Source organism: Barbus barbus (genome assembly GCF_936440315.1).
Source record: "Barbus barbus genome assembly, chromosome: 2".
NCBI lineage: Eukaryota > Metazoa > Chordata > Actinopteri > Cypriniformes > Cyprinidae > Barbus > Barbus barbus.
Window position 1 is genome coordinate 11,106,247 of NC_136730.1, and position 21,865 is coordinate 11,128,111.

The 21,865-nt window shown below is 35.1% G+C and overlaps 1 protein-coding gene across 1 annotated transcript; it reads right to left on the reverse strand.

The window, feature by feature from the left end:
• Positions 1-1,790: 1,790 nt before the first annotated feature.
• On the reverse strand, positions 1,791-20,578 carry LOC306883570 (monoacylglycerol lipase ABHD2). The gene is made up of 11 exons (XM_079438933.1): positions 20,420-20,578; positions 17,884-17,983; positions 17,487-17,702; positions 13,359-13,534; positions 7,966-8,133; positions 7,129-7,312; positions 5,812-5,904; positions 5,422-5,523; positions 4,089-4,158; positions 3,891-3,975; positions 1,791-2,191 (listed from the first exon to the last, which is right to left on the reverse strand). Exons 3-11 carry the CDS (start codon positions 17,693-17,695, stop codon positions 1,977-1,979), a joined length of 1,302 nt encoding a protein of 433 aa, XP_079295059.1. The 5' UTR covers positions 17,696-17,702; positions 17,884-17,983; positions 20,420-20,578; the 3' UTR covers positions 1,791-1,976.
• Between the last annotated feature and the right edge of the window lie 1,287 nt (positions 20,579-21,865).

Here is a 21,865-nt window from a genome sequence, read left to right on the forward strand (position 1 = left end):
ATAGAATCTCACAAATCATGCCCAGAAATGGCAGAGTAATATTTCACTCCAAAAATAAAAATTATTAATTATGAAGATTCAAAATTTTTGGAGATTTATTGAACAAGATTTTAATTTTCTTAAAACAAAATGCTTTTTTTTATTTTACTTTTCTTATTGTGTGGTGAAATATTACCTGGTCATTTTGTGAGATTTATATGTACGGCGGCTTCCCTGAAACAGAGCAAGTCTAACTGCACTAAACTGCTGTGTTAAGGTTTTTTAGAGTCCGCACGAGCCTTTGGAAACAACGCTTTGAATGTTCCCTTCAAATTTAAACATATATTTTCCCCTCTGCATTAGATTCTTTAAATGGGTAACAAGAACATCAGTTCCATTTCAGACAAGTCTTGATTCCAAGAGTAAAGAAACATAAATGCATCAAGTAATTGCACAAAACAGCAAAATGAAAATGAACAAGATAAAGAAAAAACCTAAAACGATACAACAGCACATATCCCTTTAAGTAACCAGTTTTCACCGACGTGCACCATGAAGTGCACTGTTGTCTCCCACTGGGTCCCAAATAAACACGTTACACAATCTAGATCTACTAACTTCAGTGCTTCTCCACAAACACCAGTCAATACTGCAGCAACAGCCGATGCTGTTCTTCAGCGGAATGGGATTTACCATCTAAAACTGGGTCGTAGTGCTTGTGGGACGGCCCGCGAATGAGGCGTTTTGGTAATCACAAGGGATCATGGAGTTCATTCAAGTCTTTCTCTCTCCCTCTTGTTGTCCTTTCTCATTTCTAGGTTTAACGTTGTCAGCTAGTCTCTGTAATGGCTAAATGACGACATCACAGATCGTATGGCAAACGTCATATAAAAGTGCTAAACAAAAATGCAACCGACAAGGCTTCATGAGTAATGATGTTTCACACTATGGTATACTTGAGAAGGTCTAGTTAGTTTTAAAATACTAGTGACATGAATGCTAGCCTGTGCTTAAACGGTTACCAGACCAAAAACTCAAATATCAAATGACAATATTCACTCAAACACAGCACCGGTCGTATCAATAAGCACATAGTGCCTGCATAACACTCGCGTCCCATAAACTCATGTGTTATGTACAGTAAGGTTTGTGTGGCGTTTTAATAAGCCGGCTGGGTGAATCTCACAAAACAGGTCAAGAACATGTCTAGATCATATTTCAATGCAAAAACCAAGGAATTTTTTAGCTGAAAGAAATTAAGCTTATTTTGAGGACCATTACATTTGTGCATTGAGACAATCATGCAATTCTCATAATCCTAAAATAATAATGTGAAAATTAATATTGTTTAATTTTAATAAAGGTATTATTTGTTGCACTGCCTTTCATTAATGTTGATTTATTGTATTACAGCATTTTGTTAGTGCAGCACCTCTAAAATAAAGGAAAATAACATCCAAACAAAAAAAAAGACCTAACAAAATAAAATAAAAAAATGAGGAGAAATGTGCTTACATTTTAATTAAAATGCTGAATATTTGAATTGTCTCAAAAGTAGGCTTCATTTAATTTATGCAAAATGTTATCTTTTGATATTATCCAAAAATACCTTTTTTCGCCCTGTTTGACTTTGATTTTTGTGAGATTCACCCAGCTCTGCTAGATCTCGTTTAGCAGTGATAAACTTTCAGTTTTCAGTGTCCTAATTAGAGAGCAAGAGATACTGATTGTATCTAAATAACTACAAACTACAGTAAATCTAAAACGTTGCCCTCGCTACACAGGTTATTTGATAGTTTTTTTGGTCTTCGAGTGGTTTACTCGCATTGTTACATTGTTTAATCGCATGGAAAGTCATTACGATTCATGTTGTTGATAAACCGTGATAAAAAGAGAAACAAATATTCCCACTGACAGTGAACGCTTGAACATGGTGGTCCGACCCCTCATGGTCGCAGTGAAAATGTCACGTGTAGGTGAAACGGAGACGGGCTCGGTTAGGATTTACTGTCTTGGCATTTGGTTTCGTTGGAATGGGCGCCTCGACTTTGGCACGGTGGTTTTTGTTTCTCCCACTGGCAGATGGTATTGGCGTAGCCCACAATGACCTTGTCCATCCAGGTGAGGGGCTGAGGGAACAGCACAGCGCCCTCGAAGAATCCCAGGTGTCCACCGTGCAGCGTCAGAGCGAAGATCACGTTTTCTTTCTTTTCTGGAAGGTGAAAATGAACCAACATATCTCAGAGTTGTAACACAAGTGACTAATTACAAAACTCAAGTACATATTATGGAAGCCCATTTCCGCCACTGAATAAAAAAATAAAAAAATAAATAAAAAAAATTTAAAAAGTAATTGGAATTTTTCTCTTACAATTCTGACATTTTTTCTCAAAACTGAGAGATATAAACTCGCAATTCTGACTTTTTGTTCACAATATTTTCTCTAATCTGGAGATTGAGAGATACAAACTTTTCATAAAGAGTAATAAAGTCCAGTTCTGAGAAGAAAAAAAAAAAAAAAAAAGAAAAAAAAAAAAGGGGACTTTTCCCCTCTCAGAATTGCAAATATTTCAAAATTCTGACTTTCATAACTCACAACTGTGAATGCAGTCAGCTAGTGTTTATTATTATAACTAAACCTATAAAATGTTTTAGGATCTCAAATAAAGCTGGCTAAAATAATTTTTTATTTTTTTAAATTGCCTTAAAAAAAAAAAAAAGTAATTTTTTTTTGTTGCCTAAATTTAGTTAAAGCACTAAAATTACTGAACTAAAACAAAAACTAAAACAAAAATGAATAAAACATAAAAATATAATACAAATCTCAAAGCATGTTAACAAAATTTCTACAAATTTTAGTTAAAAGAAAACAATATAGTATAAAAACTGCAGTAGTATAAAAAGAATACTAAAATAACACCGCATTCAGCCAGTAACTATCAGGGCTGAAGGGGAAAATGAATTAATTGTTTACTGTTGTTCTTATTGTGCTGCTCACTGATAGCGGTGCAAATATATCTTGAGAGCTACAGCAAAATCTACCATTTTTACCATTGCAAAATATTTTGGCATGCTAAGACTTTGTCTGTTGCAACTGATTGCTATACTTCCTTTGAAGGAGTCATTCTAGTTTAACTGTCACACCAACAACAAAACATTCAGGTTTCCACTGCACACCAGATACTGACATCCTCCTGACACACTGCCACTGAGCAACAAAAACGGTTTTAATACTCCTCCTGTGTTGACCTTTAGAGTCGAACACTCTCGAGTTTGTCATAGTTTGCATTATGACACGACACCTTTTTTTGCATCGACACATTGATTTTGTGTGTGTATATATATATATATATATATATATATATATATATATATATATATATATATATATATATATATATATATCCTCGCCTAATAAAACATCAGTATAGAAATAGACTGTAGGAGTGCTGAAGTGGTAGGAAAAGTGGACAGAAAAGACTACAGCAAAAAAAGCCGTTAGCTGGCGTGTTTAAGGCAAGCAACACTTTCATTATTGCTCAAACAAACTCCAGCCATCAGCCATGCAATCACGTGCATTCAAGTATTTGTTGGGTGTGTTGATCCAATGTGTGTGTGTGTGTGTGTATATATGGGATTTGCACACCAAAAAATAAGTTAATTAATTAATTAATCAATACATTATTTATTTATTTCAGTCTGTTACTTTAAAGCAATCAATATTTTTTAAAACATTTGCATATATTATAGACGGTGTCACGGTCAAGCACCAATCACATTTTCTTTGGAAAATGTAAAAATGTAGTTGAAGATGAAACCAAAAAAAAAAAAAGGATCATTTTGTATAATACACTACCAGTACCTTTCAGATTTCTTTTTAAAATCGCATGAAACTCGAACGGTTGCTATACCTGCGAGTGTGCGAGGAATGGTGAGCAGGGAGTTGTGCACGAGCGGATCGTCACCAGAGTTCACCAGCAGCAGAGGCACATAAATCTGCAACACGGAGAGAAGAACTAGTCATGAACAGGATGCCACCTCACAGATAATAGTATTTCCTTATAGACTCTCTAAAGCTATTCACTAAATAGCAATCTTATTTTACTCACATTATGAATGTAATGAACACAGCTCTCCTTCTCGTAGTACTCCTTCAGAGAGTTGTGCCCATGGAATTTTCTAGAAAACAAATTGATAACTTGCTATATTAGGAATACACTGCCTACTAACATACAGCATGTGCACACTTTTCTACTGAACTTGCATGTAAATAAATATTAAAATTTACAAATTTAAAATAATATATCTCGAACTGATAATTACCTTTTTTAGTTTACATAATTTATTATTCTTAGTTCATTTATAAATTTACTACTCTTCATGTTGTTAATCATTGTTCAGAATGCATTACTGTTAATTAAAAAATATATTTGTATACATGTAAAAAAAAAAAAGAACCTATTAAACTTGATAAGTAAATGCACTGTTCATTGGGACTTCATGTCAGTTACAGGGTTATTATCAATGACGAACACCATAAAAACATTAATGAAATACATGTTAGCTAAAATAAAATAATTTCAGTAAAATAATAAAATAAGGCAGTTCATAAGCCAACATTTCTCATTTTAGCAGTTTAACTCGACGTAATAAAATAACTAAAACTGAAATAAAAATAAATAAGAACTATATATTAAGTCAATTTGTGACCCTGGACCACAAAACCAGTCTTAAGAGTTAATTTTTCAAAATTGAGATTTATACATCATCTGAAAGCTGAATAAATAATCTTTCCATTGATTGTATGGTTTGTTATGATGGGACGATATTTGGTCGAGATACAACTCTTTGACAAACTGGAATCTGAGGGTGCAAAAAAAAAATCGAAATATTGAGAAAATCGCCTTTAAAGTTGTCCAAATTAAGTTCCTGGCAATGCATATTACTAATCAATCTATCTAATATCTTCATGGAACATGATCTTTGCTTAATATCCTAATGATTTTTGGCATAAAAGAAAAATTTATCATTTTGACCCATACAGTGTATTTTTGGCTATTGCTACAAATATACCCCAGCGACTTAAGACTGGTTTTGTGCTCCAGGGTCATTCATATTCATACACACACACACACACATACATATATACAAAATATTCATAAAAACTACTACAGCATATCAATGATACTAAAATAATACTGGTTAGTTACTGCATTAATGTTAATGAATGTAACCTTATTGTAATGACGTGTTCCCATTTTCGTATTAGATCACATCAACAGCTTATACTGTAGAGAACATGACTTAAAATAACCCGTAAAAATAGTACACACTATTTGTTCACTGTGTGGTCTATTACAAATCTCAAGTCACAAAATGAGTCTTGTATCTGTTTCATAAGAGAATTACAAAAAACACATATAGCAATTTCCCAGCACTCACCTCATGATGTTGTCATCGATCTGCATGAGAGATGTGGCAGTGTAGAGCCGGCTGAGATCCGCATCCACCATTTTAGTGGAGCCCACTCCGAATAACACGCCCCTGTGTCGAATAAAAAAATACAATGCTTTGTGGACGCTGTTAAATAGACAGCTCAGTGTTTAGATTTATATTCTCTTACCACTCAGAAGATAGTAAATTTATCTTGTTTTTGTTTCATCAGAGAGAGCACTAGTGTAAGTTATTCTGAGGTCTCCTAATGGCTTGATTGCAAAAGAACACGTGAGCGCAAAACAGTTTCAGCAGAAGAGTGACTATCACAGCCAGCCACTCAACACCACTCACACCGACGTCTGTCAGATTCACCGCTGAGGACGAGATCAACAGTACCTGTGAGACAAAATGATCTTCTTCATGTTGTCAGCCATCAGGAAGTTATAGAAACGACGGCACTGGTCCCACTGCAGAAACGTCTCCTGAGCCCTGAAACACACACACATACAAAAGAATGCATTTCAATGCTATTTCAACTACATAAAAGTCTTTCATATTTTTAAAGTTTGTAATGATATGCCTAAATTCACTTTGAATATATATAAATGATGAATAGAAGCTTTCAGGGGCAAAGAAAAAAATGGGCAAGAAAAACTAAATTAATGAAAAAAAGACCATTTTACATAGAAAAATTTAAATGTTGAATTATCACAAAGTATTATATGTATGAGCCATTTAATATCAATTCCAGCTAAATGCATAAGGTGCATTAAAAGGGATCTTGAATATAATAATCTGTCAGATAATCAGGCAGAGCAGATTAGCCGAGGTTTTATTGATTCTGTAATCCTGTCTGAAGGCAGAGCTACATACTGACGGCAGTGCCAAGTGTGCCGACGTGCTTCAGAAAACCCCAGTAGAGCCGCTGGCAAACAGCACAGACAGCAAAGGTGTGGCTTCAGATTTACAAAAGCCCAAACACATCCACTGCATTCCAGAGCTGCTTCTGCACTGAAATCCACATCACATGCTTATTCGCTAACAGCGATGTGAGATGCGAGTTTGTTCCATATTTAGTTGTTAGAGCTGTTCCTAATGTTGACAATCAACACTGACATCTTTGCATACTTTAAGTATGCAATCTCTTTTTTGTGACTAACATAGTAACCTAAATGTCTATATCTCAAGAACTTAGCTAGAGTAAAATAATAATTAACAACAGTTCTTTGGCTTGGGTTTACATACTGACCAGTATTGAATGCTTATTACAGAGAGCTCCTAGAGTGGCCAACTGTTGAATTTTTGAAAATGTGTTTAACACTTTTGACTTCCTTTGGGAGGATCTGAATGCGCCCTAGAAATTCGTACACCATTTATGCCATACCATTAGGTAAGCACTACATTACCTAACAGAGATATGCTTATACAAATGTACAAACAGACAGTGTTTACTTTGCACGAGTGTGATGCAACATGCAAATGTCAAGTGGAGGAAGTAGGTGGACAATACGGAGACCAACTGTGCTCTTTAAATCACTAACTACAGTCGGAGTCCACTGACAGCAGTGATAAAATGGCCCAACTTACACCCAAAGCAAGTTGGCAGCATTTTTATCTGGGCAGTACGCCCATGGCTTCATTGAACCCTGTCCCACTCCCTCTGGAGCAACATCAGATATTATGTAGCTTCTGTCTGGGAACAGAGCGGCTCACCTTAGTGCACTGTAGCCCTGGCACACGCTCACACAGCACAGAACACGCTCCTGGTTGGTTCGGTTCTCTCCGAGGAACTTGCAAACGATATTTCCCCCCAGACTAAAGCCCACAACAATAAGTTTGGTCTGGGGGTGCGTCTTTTTGATGAAGCCCACCATTGCTGCAAACTCCCATGTACAACCTGTGGAGAGAAACAAAAACAACAAATTAAAACAGAACATGATGTTGACTAGTCACCAAAAGTGACTTAGTTTGCCATTATAAAATGAATATTTGCATCTATAAATTATTATTCTATCACAATCTGATAGAATAAAATAAAAGCGGATAAAATCTAAAATAAAAACTGATAAAAATAAATAAATAAAATGGCATCTGATAATACAAAAACTGATTAAATAATAACCGAAAAAATAAAATAGACAGTATTGACAGTAAATGTATGGCTTTAGGACTGCAAAAGTGGAATTAGTAATGCCAAACAACTTTTAGATTAAACACATTATTTACACAATGTCCAAACACAATAACATTAAAATTCGCATTCAAATTAAATCTGATAAAAAAAAATTAAACAAAAAGATACAATAAATAAAATAAAAACCTAAAATACAATAAATAAAATTAAAAACTTTAGGATTTTAAATTATGACCAAACATGATTTACACAATGTCCAAACACATCTAAGTTAAAATTTACATTTTCTGTAAAGATAATGAAAATTAAAAGATTATTGCTTTATTCAATAAACTGAAAAGTTCCCAATTCATTCACTGTATCACTTTAGAAATATGAAGTTTCCTGGACAAACACAATCCATAGACGTCTCGTACCATAGGTGAACATGCGAGGGGAGGTAAGCTCAATGTTCGGCAAGGCCCCGAGGTGATTGAGCACAGCACAGCGGTAGCCCTGTTTCTGCGAATAGTCCACAAATGTGCGGATATAATGCTTTTCACTGTGGTTCCCAATGCCAGGACAGATGACCATGGTGACGTCCTCTGTCAAAGCAACACAAAACATTAACACTATGCAAGCTATTTTACATTAAGACAAATAAATGCAAATGTACGCAGACAAATGTTTGAGTTGCTCTACATTATCATACTGTTTATCTTTTCTTTTTTCCAGGTAATGTGTCGCAACATTTGCACAGAGCAAGCAAATTCAAAATACATAATTTGTATAACAACATAGCTGCAAAAATTCCACATTCCAACACGTAGACATTGCAATAGTACAGATGCATGTATATATTTCCCAATTACATTTTTTCTGTGTTATTCTTTGCAATGTCTCAAAATTGGCTCTTGAAAACATTCAGTGTCTTATTTTGAGCAATTCTTTGGTTTATGTTAATCCAAATTATAAATATGTCTGTCATAATTGCCATTAATAATTTTCATTTTAAATGTGAAATTTTCTAAACCAACTTTTTTTAAAATTGAAAATTCTGTTTTACTCAAAAAAGTATGGAAACTCTACATCTTTTTATCTTACATTTCTGATTTAATTTTCCTCGCAATCTTGAAATGGACTTTTTCTCAGAATTCTGACTTTACATAAGGCAAACTGACTTTTTTTTTTGTTTATGCCACAGTATAAGAAAATAAAACAGGTATTTGAAAGTTTATATATATAAAATATTATTCATAATGTATTATAATATTCATATATATGAATATCATCACACACATATACAGTGGGGCAAATAAGTATTTGATACACTGCTGATTTTTCAAGTTTTCCCACTTACAACGAATGGAGAGATCTGTAATTTTCATCGTAGATGCACCTCAACTGTGAGAGACAGAATATAAAAACAAATCCAGAAAATCACATTGTATGATTTTTTAATAATTAATTTCCATTTTATTGCATGAAATAAGTATTTGATACAATAGAAAAATAGAACTTAATATTTGGTACAGGAACCTTTGTTTACAATTACAGAGGTCAGACGTTTCCTGTAGTTCTTGACCAGGTTTGCACACACTGCAGCAGGGATTTTGGCCCACTCCTCCATACAGGTCTTCTCCAGATCTTTCAGGTTTTGGGGCTGTCGCTGGGCAACATGGAGTTTCAGTTCCCTCCACAGATTTTCAATTGGTTTTAGGTCTGGAGACTGGCTAGGCCACTCCAGGACCTTGAAATGCTTCTTACGGGGCCACTCCTTAGTTGCCCTTGCTGTGTGTTTGGGGTCATTGTCATGCTGGAAGACCCTCAATACGGTGCAGTCGTCCTATCCCCTTTGCAGAAAAGCACCCCCAAAGCATGATGTTTCCACCCCCATGCTTCAGAGTTGGGATGGTGTTCTTGGGATTGTACTAATTATTCTTCTTCCACCAAACACGGTGAGTGGAGTTAATACCAGAAAGTTATATTTTGGTCTCATCTGATCACATGGCCTTCTCCCATGCCTCCTCTGGATCATCCAGATGGTCTTTGGCAAACTTCAGATGGGCCTGGACATGTGCTGACTTGAGCAGGGGGACCTTACGTGCGCTGCAGGATTTTAATCCATGACGGTGTAGTGTGTTACTAATGGTAACTGTTGAGACTGTGGTCCCAGCTCACTTCAGGTCACTGACCAGGTCCTCCCGTGTAGTTCTAGGCTGATCCCTCACCTTTCTCAGGATCATTGATACTCCACGAGGCGAGATCTTGCATGGAGCCCCAGTCCGAGGGAGATTGACAGTCATCTTGAATTTCTTCCATTTTCTAATAATTGCACCAACAGTTGTTGCCTTCTCACCAAGCTGTTTGCCTATTGTCCTGTAGCCCATCCTAGCCTTGTGCAGGTCTACAATTTTGGTCCTAGTGTCCTTAGACAGCTCTTTGGTCTTACCCATAGTGGAGAGGTTGGAGTCTGATTGATTGAGTGTGTGAACAGGTGTCTTTTATACAGGTAACAAGTTCAAATAGGTGCAATTAATACAGGTAATGAGTGGAGGATAGGAGGGCTTCTTAAAAGACAAACTAACAGGTCTGTAAGAGCCAGAATTCTTGCTGGTTGGTAGGTGATCAAATACTTATTTCATGCAATAAAATGGAAGTTAATTATTTAAAAATCATACATTGTGATTTTCTGGACTTTTTTTCATATTCTGTCTCTCACAGTTGAGGTGTACCTACAATGAAAATTACAGATCTCTCCATTCTTTGTAAGTGGGACAATTTGAAAAATCAGCAGTGTATCAAATACTTATTTGCCCCACTGTATATAGTGTAAATTAGGGCTGCCCGCGACTAAAGATTTGTCTGGTCTTTTTTCATTTTTCATTGTTATGCTGATGATATTCAACTATATCTCTCAACAAGACCAGATGAAACTTCTCAACTATCTAAGCTAATAGATTGTGTAAAAAATTTAAAAGATTGGATGACCAATAATTTCCTCCCATTAAATTCAGATAAGACAGAGATATTACTTATTGGACCAAAAAAACACTACACAGAATCTCTTGGATTACAATTTACAACTAGACGGATGCACTGTTACGTCCTCTAAAGTAAAAAATCTGGGTGTTATATTAGACAGCAACTTGTCCTTTGAAAATCATATTACCCATGTTACAAAAACAGCATTGTTCCATCTTAGAAACATTGCCAAGCTTCGAAACATGCAACCCGTTTCTGATGCAGAAAAGCCAGTTCATGCATTCATGACCTCTAGACTGGACTATTGTAATGCACTGCTAGCTGGTTGTCCTGCATCTTCAATAAACAAGCTACAGATAGTCCAAAATGCAGCGGCTAGAGTTCTTACCAGGTCAAGAAAATATGATCATATTACCCCAATTTTACAGTCTCTGCACTGGCTACCTATTAAATTCCGTATAATTTACAACATATTATTACTTGCCTATAAGGCCCTAAATGGTTTAGCTCCCGCATGCCTAACTTGTCTTCTACCACGCTACAATCCAACCCGCTCCTTAAGGTCGCAAAACTCTGGACTTTTGGTAGTACCTAGGATAGCAAAGTCCACTAAAGGAGGTAGAGCTTTTTCACATTTGGCTCCCAAACTCTGGAATAGCCTTCCTGATAACGTTCGGGGTTCAGACACACTCTCTCTGTTTAAATCTAGATTAAAGACACATCCCTTTAGCCAAGCATTCACATAATGCATCTTATAATCTTGTACTGCAGTTATATCTGATCAAATGTACATTATTATTATTATTATTATTCTTTAGCTTGGGTTGAACATTAACATCCCGAGGTAACTAGGAATTGCAGAAGCTTCAGTCTGGATCCAACCCTTAAATGATTTGAGATGACCGAACACCTGAGAAAAGATAATGCCAACCCCTCAGAGGACCTCAGAGGATGCCAACGCTCAGACAACATACAGAATTAACAAATTTTGCCATATGTTAAATATATTAAGGTTCTGCAATATATAAATATATTGTGGAAACTTAATTTCCTGTAGAGCTGCTTTACAATGATTTGTATCGTAAAACGCGCTATACAAATGAACTTGAACTCTGGTCGACTAGTAGTCGTTAATTTGAAGCATTAACTAATAACAAGTTTAACTAATCAACTAATCAAACGTTTATTAATAAACAATTTAAACCATAATGAGCTTTTAATTGCCTACATTGCCTAATAAGCACTCAAGCGCAAGCATAAAGCTTGCCACAGCGCACCAGCAGAAGTAATGATTATGAAAAACAGCAAGGAGGCTGCATTAACATTTTATTAATTAATTGATAAACTAGTGCTTTCTTTGTTCTCGGTTTAAAGGGGACATCGGATGCTAAATTCACTTTTTTATGTTGTTTGAACATAAATGTGTGTTGGCAGTGTGTGTACACATCTAACCTATAATGATAAAAATGAACCCAGTGGTTTTTAATTAATTGCTAACAATAATATTGCCTTTTTCAAATCAGGCTGATCTCAGCTTCTTGTTTGTGTGAGGTCACACGGACGAAGGCCGCTCCCACGACTGTCGATTGACACGGCCGTCTAACCTTAGACCCGCCCTGAGTGAGCTTTAACATTTCGACCGCCATTGTTTCGATGCTGGAACAGGTGTACACAAGAATAACTCCTAAGCGATTGAGGTGTTCTGTTGTTGGATGAATCATTTGTGATCCAGCCTCACCTACAGAAGAACTGAGTATATGGTTCTTTGCAAATCACCTTTCCTAATAATGTGCTAGTTAGCAAGTTTTGCACATAAATGCAGCTAAAGTAAACAGTCTGTCAGAGCACGGCTCATCACCCCCCAGATATTTCACTCCCTACAGATATTTTTTTATGTCTGTAAGGCAAGTATACACAGATTTTTGGAGTTTCGCGCTCCAGTTCAGAGACCGAGACAGCAGAAAGCACATGCTGTTTGCTTCATTATCTTGCAAACTCGCAGTATATTGTTGTTATTGTGAGTGCACATAAATAAACAGTCTTTACAAATTCTAAATATATATATTGCTTTTATCTGTATAACCAAAAATCAGAGTATTTTAAGAGCAAGTAAGTGCACCGGCTCCTCCATCTGTCCTGCAGTGAGCACGCTACTCTTCCACACACATGCACACACTTCAATAGCGCACATTTTTTAGGTTAACATTAGATTAAGCAGCCATGTAAAGTTGTTGCTACTACTTACATATTTCAGATGATAAGCCATATTTGAGGTCGATGAATGATATGTGAGCGTTTGGATGTCCTGCCCGAGTACTGTATTACCACATAGACCAGCAGTTAACGATCTTTGTGATTTTTCGATCTGTCTACTTTTTTGCTGTGACTAAGCAACTAATAAAATTTTGGTCGACCAAGCCTTTTCTGGTTGACTAACAGTTAGTCGATTATTAGGGGGCAGCCCTAGTGTAAATATATATTATACGTCTACATTTATATCTCAGAATTATGAGAAAAAACTTTGTAAGATAAAAATCAGAATTGCGAGACTAAAGAATTGTGAACTGAAAAGTTGCAATAATCTTTTTAGATTTTTATTTCATGGTGGAAATAAGCTTTCACTAAAAAGGTCACATTATATAAAAGTCCAATTTCATATAGATAAGATTTCCTGTAATTCATATCTCTTCTTCAGAATGTTGATCAAGCAAACTATTTATATGTGACTTAAACGATACTTCCTCCTTGAACCTGAATGAGAGACTCTCATTTATCAGGTTTCCACATAGGAATGTAGTGTTATGCTCCAGCACAGACCAAATAAACCCAACTACGTGGCACTGACCTCCGGCCTGATGATCCGTCAGGGGTTCAAAGAGGTCAAAAGTTGCTGTGGCCCCGTCTTGCATGGGCAGATATTTGCGCAGGCCGAATGGGTGTGGTGAACTGACCCGACCCAACTTTCCATAGAGGGCCGTCTGCAGATGACCGCTTTTACCCCATAGTAGAGGAGGAATGTACCTAGAATATGAAACAAAACATTAGATTTATACAGTGGTAAATGATTTGATAATTTTCGCATAAGGGCTATTGCTTAACTACAGTGATTTTGATCATTTTTTATTGAAGCAACATAGAGATCCCCATATCTTTGAAAATTAACCATATAGGGACCTTAAAAATGAAGATAGCAAAAGAAAAGTTTGTTAAGAATCAGAATATAATATTATAGTAAGATGTCTTTGATACTCCACCTAAAGCATCATACTGGCTACAGGATTTAATGTTATACCTACACTTAAAAAAGATGAAATATTCAATTAGAGGTTCCCATAAATTCTCTTATGTCTGGCAACCCTTATTATCATATTTCTCTGCTATAAATATACTACCTGGGGAGTACCCTACCTTGTTCTTTAAAGTGAAGTGATATTGTATAATACCTGATTGTGGTATCCAATTACTTTTTACTTTTATCTTTTGATCATTATTTAACTATTACATCACTTTATTTCAGTTCTATTTTGTTTTCCATTATCATTATTACTGTCACTATCATAATTATTATTATTATAGGCAGTTTGTTCTGGATTGGTTGGGGAGGGTTTAAGAATGTAAAAATACAGTTTCTGTACAAATAATAGCATTTGTCTTTGGAATAAAAATAAAGGGGGAAAAAAACGATGTCTTTGATACTTCTTGAGTTATATACACATGCAAACTTTGGGAGAGCAAAAAAAATACACACAAAAAGTGTTTTTTTACCCCCCATTTTTAAATTGTCACCATTGGCATATTACTAATATATATACCAATCTCTGTGAAAAAATAAAGTAATGATGGTGCCAACTTTCTAAAGTTATTGACCCCTCCTGTAATTTGGCTAGGATAAGTGTAGCGGCCCAAAAGTATATCTACCCAAACTGTTATACAGAAAATGCTTCTTGAAATCTGTGAATTTTTGAGTTATAACGCATCACGTTAAGCAGATTTTCACAAATCACCTAGTGACATCAAAAACTATTTCCCTACTTTGTTTCCACTCTTTTAAGTAGAACATTCTACAAAATCGCTCTTTGAAGATGCAACTTTCTAGAATAGAGCCGTTTCATTTGTACCTTTCTGAAATATCACCCTCTGAGACACCTTTTCATCACTATTTTGTGAGGTAAAATTCTAGATCATCAATGTTGAAGATGCAATATAGTTGAGACTATTCAGATGACCTCAGTTTTGAGACAGAAAATTCTAGAATATTACTGTTTGCAACTTTGTTTTGACACATAATTCATTGTCCATTTTGAGCTATAACGTTCCATAAAACATTTTTCACTGGAAATGACCTCATTGACTTGGCCCAACTTTGCTCTGCTAACTAAAGACTTCCAGACCACTAAAACAACATTCGTTTGCACAAAGAGAGCCTTAAAACAGCAGTAAGCAAAATCCACTGAACACCTTCCACTCTTCTTTCCCTTCTCTCCGTCACTGTGATCTATTCCACACCACCTTAGGTATTACATATCATGCTCTCACTATATTGCCTCAAGCGTATCTACATCACCACTGACTATCACATGAGATTATCTTTCAAATATGGGTTATGAGATGCAAGGAATGAAAGCCGGCCTGGTTTAATCTGCTCACAATGACACAGTCAAATAAGACGACGAGAGGATCAGCACTGACAGCTTTACCATAAAAAACATGTCAGTTGAGTCGAGTTCAGAAAACAACCCTAGAGCAGATAAATTAAGCAGCACAAATGTCAACACAATGCAAACTCGCTTTAAATAACCATGTGTATCTCTGGAATGTTGTCAAACGAGGCTTAAGCGCTACTTATCGAACAACAGAACCGAATGGAAACAGGCTTTTTAGTTCCCTGTACTGCATCTTTAGCCATTCCTCTCTTTGTTGACTGAGCTGCAGTCATCCGCAAGCATAAAAGATAAAAAAAACAAAACAAGGAAGCACGCAGCAGCAGAGCTGCGTTGGTGTGACACGCCTAATAATGTTCCAAAGTCCAGACCCACAATGCAACATCACAGGCATGAGCGACTTTTATCAACGCTTGACAAAATAACCTTTAGAGCTTCAAACTCTGAACGCTCTAAAGTGCTTGTTTTCTCAAAAGGCGTTTTTCTGGAAAAACCTCCAGCAAAATAAACATGGGAAAAGTTAATTGTGTCACCGAGGAGGTAAGGATGTACAGACAATGGGCTGTGTTTGTCGATTGAGCTCTTGGCCCTTAGTGTAATAGATGTACTGGAATATAATGATTACATAACCAGCCGGGAGTCACTTTGGATTACAAAAGAAACACCCACCCGCACAGTGCAACAGACATTTGCAATGCATATGTTTCTCATTTTAACTGCAAATCGTGATCTAACACAACAAAATTAATGTTAACCATCACGTCGAGTTGAAACCAAGAATAACAAAGGCTTGATAAATTAGCACACTATACAATGGCAGTGCAGACCTGTATATAAACAATTCTACAGATGTTATTGAAAAGACATGCTTTGTCTTGGCCTCAAGTGCAAACAGTATAATAACCATATGTTGTTGCAGCTAGCAACAAACTCCAGAAGCATCACCTCACTGTTTTCATAATCTGTTGTCATGCAAACTAGCATAGAAATTACCACATTTCATGGGGGAAAAAAAATGTATATTAAACACCTTCCTAGAATGTCTGACACAACTGAAAAACTCACAAAAGCATTCAAAATACCACTGATTAACAGATTGGCATGTATTTTATTGCAGGAAACAGACAGTATGGTTATTTTCATCTATAAAATTATGTGTTTTTAATGCTTAAACTGTGTTTGAAAGCAAAGGTAAACACTGTGCTGTGGTAAAGTGTGAATTCTAACACTTTTAAACTTCATTTAGAAGTGTCTAAACTGTAGCTGCACTGAAACTGAACAATGTTGTTTTCTGCTTTCCCTATTTTGCATTATAGTTTAGGTGGTTGCACCTGTACGTTTCATGTTTTTGAGGACTGACCTTTACAAAAAAGTACTGTGGTACAGTGTTCTTATTGTTAACTAAAACTATTGAAAATTGTTTTCACTAATAGAAATAAAGCTGAAATAAAGTAAAATATAAATAATAGATTAAAAATGTAAGCTTTAAAAACTTGTGTTGTTGAACAAAAATAAATGCTGCAGATAAGTATTAAAATAATAAAAAATCTAATTGTGTTAATGACAAAATGGCAAAAATACAAAACAAAATTACTAAAACTGAACATATAAAAAATTGAAGCCAATTCAAAATATTAATTCATCCTATACAAAATACACAATTTTTGACACAAACCTGAATGAATATTGTAATGATTACAATATTCACAAAGCATGGCTTTTATATGGAAGTCTAAAGTAATTCAAAGAACACTGTTTTTATATTGATACATGTATATTTTAAAATAACTAATAATGTTTAACAGTTAAAAATAACTCTTTTATATTTAAATATATATTCAAATATAATTTATTCCTATGATGACAATCTGAATTTTCAGTATCATTACTCCAGCCTTCAGTGTCACATGATCCTTCAGAAATCACTCTGATATGTTGATTTGCAGCTCAAGAAATATTTCTTATTATTTTCAAGGCCACTGAAAGTTGAAAACAATTCTGCTATATTTATCAATTAATAGAAAGTTCAAAAGAAACAGTTCATTTATTTGAAACAGAAATCATCTGCAACATTCTAAATGTCTTTACTGTTACGTTTGATCAATTTACTGTGTCTCTGCTGAAAAAAGTCAAAATTCCTTTAAAAAAACAGTAGAGAATATTTATGCAAGTGATTCTAGGAACACTGCATTAGTCTTAGCAACCATGTGCTAAAAGCAGCGCAGCTACAGCCTCTAAGCTATTCTGAGATGTGGTTTACTCCGTAGACACAGTAAGTGCAGTGAAATGATAAACTGAAGTGTGGTACTCACTCTTTGGTCAGAATAGGACAGGACTTGAGCAGGAAGCGGTTGAGTGCTGTATCCTGGTAAGTGAGGTCCGGTGGAGCTGTGGGACTTTTCAAGTTTAGACACCGGACGATGATGTAGAGAACGGTGGCCACCGCCGCCAACTTCATGCCATCAAACATCGCCGGCATCTCCGGCGCCACAGTGTACACCTGAGATTCGTGAGTGTTCATATTTGCGCTGAAAATAAACAATAACAGATGACTGATGCAATGCTTCAGTAAACTAAAATACAATAAAGCACAAACTAGAAAATCACTTGGCATTATTTGAGGATCAATGGGAAAGATCTGATTTAAACAACTCCAATGTTCTGTCAGACAAATATAAAGCGGTTAGCTGATAACAAAAAGTCACTTACTTTGTAAATTAGATGGGTCTTGGAATGCAATCTTGTATTCTCTGATGAAGGAGATGTTATGGGTGTGGACTGTAGGTCACAGTGATCTGGTCAATTTTCTCTGAGGAAGGAAAAGGAGGAATGATTACACATAACACAAACGATAAGAGCAGATAAGGTTGATTACGTATACATGTAGTCAAGTACCAAGCCCATATTAATAACCTAACTACAAGCTGGTGGCATATTAAAAGAATATTCCACCCAAAAATGGCAGTTCTCACACTTTGACTTTCTTTGGTGGAACACAAAGGAGTTATTAATAACAAAATGCTGCGCTTTTCCATAAAATCAAAGTGAATAGTGACCATGGCTCCGGGTTATCATACTTCACTATAAAAGTAAAAAGTTAATTCAAATGCAAAAATTATTTTATTTCAGCTAGCTTCTAGGACAAAAATTCACATTTTGATTTAGGTTAAGTTTATGCACTAAAACAAACATAATAAACAAGAAAAATTAACATTTATAAAAACTATGTTTAAAAATGTAAAAAGAAAAATGCAGGATGAAATAACTAAAACTTAAAATGGAAAATAAAACAAACTAATCTCAAATAGTAATAAAAACTATTGCCATGGCTGTCAAGTGAGATTTTTGATTTAAATCTCATTATATGGCTTCTTCAAACATTCTTTAAAACAGAAATATAGGCCTGAAACGACATTAGAGTGAGTAAATAATGACAATTTTCATTTGTGGGTGAACTATCTCTTTAAGTCTCATCTATGACTCACATAAGCAGCTGCACTGATTGCTCTCCTCAAATGATCCCAATAAGGTTCCTTCATGACATTAATGTGTTAGATGAGGACTAGAGTACTTACAGCATTTAAGTGTTAAATATGCCTCATGCTTCTAAATTAAGAGGAGGTTTAAGAGAATCATTATAGGGTGCTAAATTAAATTAAAAATAATATTCTTGATTTTAATTAGATAATGTTAAAGCAGTGCACATGATCCAGCCCGGCTAACTAGAGAAGACTTCAATTTTTAATTGTGAGGAAATGCACCTGTCAACTTGATTCCCTGAGACCATGCTCATTCCTGTCTTAACATGCATAAAGTTCAATGGACTACATGGGAATTTTGTCCCGTAATTAAATGAGGATGACTGAATTTCTTTTGTACCCATCCATGAGGTTGTGCTTAATCTGAATTAATTAAATCAATGCAATAGTACATTATAAAACAATTACAGCCAACAGAATTCAATGATCAAATTCAAGACAAACCACATTTGGTGTCTAATCTCATAGGAACTTATGTGAGAGCCAGAATTATTTTGTGAATTATAATTAAATATTACATACACTTTTGTTTAACTTTATCAACAAACATGAATACATCATGCTTAATAGGTCTGTAGTTAAAGTTCAAACATCATGAAATGTGGATTTGTATAATGAAAAATTCTAAATGAAACCTGTCCAGAATGTTTGTTTTTTTTGATTAATGAAAAGTTATTATTAATATTTTTAATGATTTATTGTTTTATTTACAGTTTTTATTTCAATTTTAGTTAAAGGTTTAGTAATTGTGTTGCGTTTTTAAGGTGTTTTCATATTTTAGTTAACATTTATAGTAATAACAACAAAAAAATGGTTTTAGTTTAACTATAATTAACCCGGTTTAGGATTATAATAAAAATGAATTTAAATATTCATGAATTATGGCAGCATGTGTTGTATTGCTTTATATCAGTTTTAAAATCATTGTACAAAACTAAAACTACCATATTATGTAATAAGACTCATCATTAACAATAATAGAAACAGTAAAGCAATAAATCAAGGTTGGATTACAATAATGAGAATGGAGGAATAAAATCTGATTGTCATTCAAGTAATAGTGCCAAATATCTCAATGGACATAAAACAGACTTCATTTATATAAATATCTTGGACATCCTCTTGACAGGTTTCAGAAGAATGACCAGGACATACGATTACAACCCACTGATTATGATCATAAATGATCAAGGTGTTCAATTCCAACAAGTAATACTAAAGTACAGCATATAAACACACTTCATGATGGTGTTTGGATGATTCCTGCAGAAATAGGCCCAGCATCTGCCTTTACTACAAAACACCCTCACATACTGACATATCCAGTGGTTATTATATTTGTGTAGTGTGGATATCCAGTGGTTATTATATTTGTGTAGTGTGGATATCCAGTGGTTATTATATTTGTGTAGTGTGGATATCCAGTGGTTATTATATTTGTGTAGTGTGGATATCCAGTGGTACTGCAGATGTCAACAGGATAAAACAGGAATCATCTGCCCATCATAATACTCATATTTAATGTTGCGTATATATAAACATCTACTTAAGACATACACATCTAACGAAAAAACACTAGGCTATCGTGATAATACAGGTTGTTATATATATAAAAAAAAGCAAAATATCGTTTAGATGATCAGAATAAGCAAGAAAACGAGACATACACAAGTAAAAAAAACACAATGCAGATGAACGCAACATACCTCGTTCACAATCGATCACAAACAGCTTGTATTGGTCAAATATAGATTTGTGCTCTGTCGTTAAGACACAGTGTGCTTATTTAGCGTTGCATTATCCGTGGCCCTTTCTAGCATTTTCTTCCCTCGTCGTCTCATCTATGGACAGACAGAGGCGTGACTGCACTTCCTGCTTTACACGAGCTAGTTTACATATCGCGCTCCCTATTGGCTAATACAAGCAGTTGCGCCATAGAGCACCGCCTCCTTTTTTATAACAGCGCTTCGAGTTCACGTGCAGCTGCACAAGGGAAGGTTATTGTTTACAGGGCCCCAGACCAGCATTTGAGAGCAATGGCACCAGCGCTTACTAAGTGGCGCCAGAAGAAAAAAGATAATTTAATCATAAAATTACTGTTGTTTTGCATATGTGCAGTTACTAATAATATTGCATGTTTACTTTTCGCGACTTACAAACGAGGACAATGGAAGCAATCAAAATCAGCAAAAGAGTAATGATAGGCAAGTGCTATAACAAGTCTCAGTTTGCTTAAAGCAGTACACGTGGCAAGGTTTCTTTTATTATTATATAATAAATAAAAAGAAAACAGAAAAAGAATAAAGCAAGCTCGAGTTATTTTTAATTTTTTTTAAGAAAAGCAGTTAGTAAATGAATAGAGTGCAAGGCTAAAAGGGACAAGTTATTTTTTTTTTAAGAATAGAATTAGAATAGAGAGTGCTAGAGTTAAATAAAGAGGCTTCTCGGATTGAGCTGGGCCGGTCATTCTTTTATAGTATTATACAAAACTGACAGACAACTTCAGTGATTATAAAAGAAATGCTCTTGCTGTGTGATTCAGTCACAAATTAAAGGTGCTGTATGTAGACAGTCCAAATTCAAAATATTGGAGAGGGTTTTTTTCACCCGGCCCTTCTCCTCAGACTTGTCGCACATGCAGGTTGCCAGATTAACAACATCAACAGGAACAAGCTCACATGACGATGAATGATGTGAAATATGCTGTGTTATCCGCCAACTGGCAACCCGGGGGTCTGAAATACAATTGGGTAAGTAAACTTGGCAGTGGGCGGGTTTCACAAACCAAAACATATACAGATATTCCGGGCCGGAATGCACATTTTCAAAGGAGAATAACTGACTGTAGCATTGTTTTTCAGATAAACAAGTATGTTAACTTAGCATGTTTCTTAAATATCTGCAAACATGTTATGGTATTTTTATGCTTTAGTGGAGTCAAAAACTTACATACAGCACCTTTAAAGTTTGGTGTTTTGTAACTTTTCTTCATAAATAAAGAAAAAATGCAAAACTTTGACAAAATTTGATTTCTTGATGATTTGATATTTTATAATAGTGATTTTATAATTTCAAAATATAAAGCAAAAAGTAGAAATTAATAACTAATAAGCAAATAAGTGCTCCTCTGCTGCCATTTACTGGTTATAATG

What these genes read in the sequence shown, in the direction of transcription:
- LOC306883570 (XM_079438933.1), bottom strand. Translation starts at nt 17,695, where the DNA reads ATGAACACTCACGAATCTCAGGTGTACACTGTGGCGCCGGAGATGCCG. An exon ending in CCCTCGCATGTTCACCTATG is followed by an intron (nt 7,313 to 7,965) that starts GTACGAGACGTC and finishes TTCTCTCCACAG; the next exon opens with GTTGTACATGGGAGTTTGCA. An exon ending in CATTCCTCGCACACTCGCAG is followed by an intron (nt 2,192 to 3,890) that starts GTATAGCAACCG and finishes TTCACCTTCCAG; the next exon opens with AAAAGAAAGAAAACGTGATC.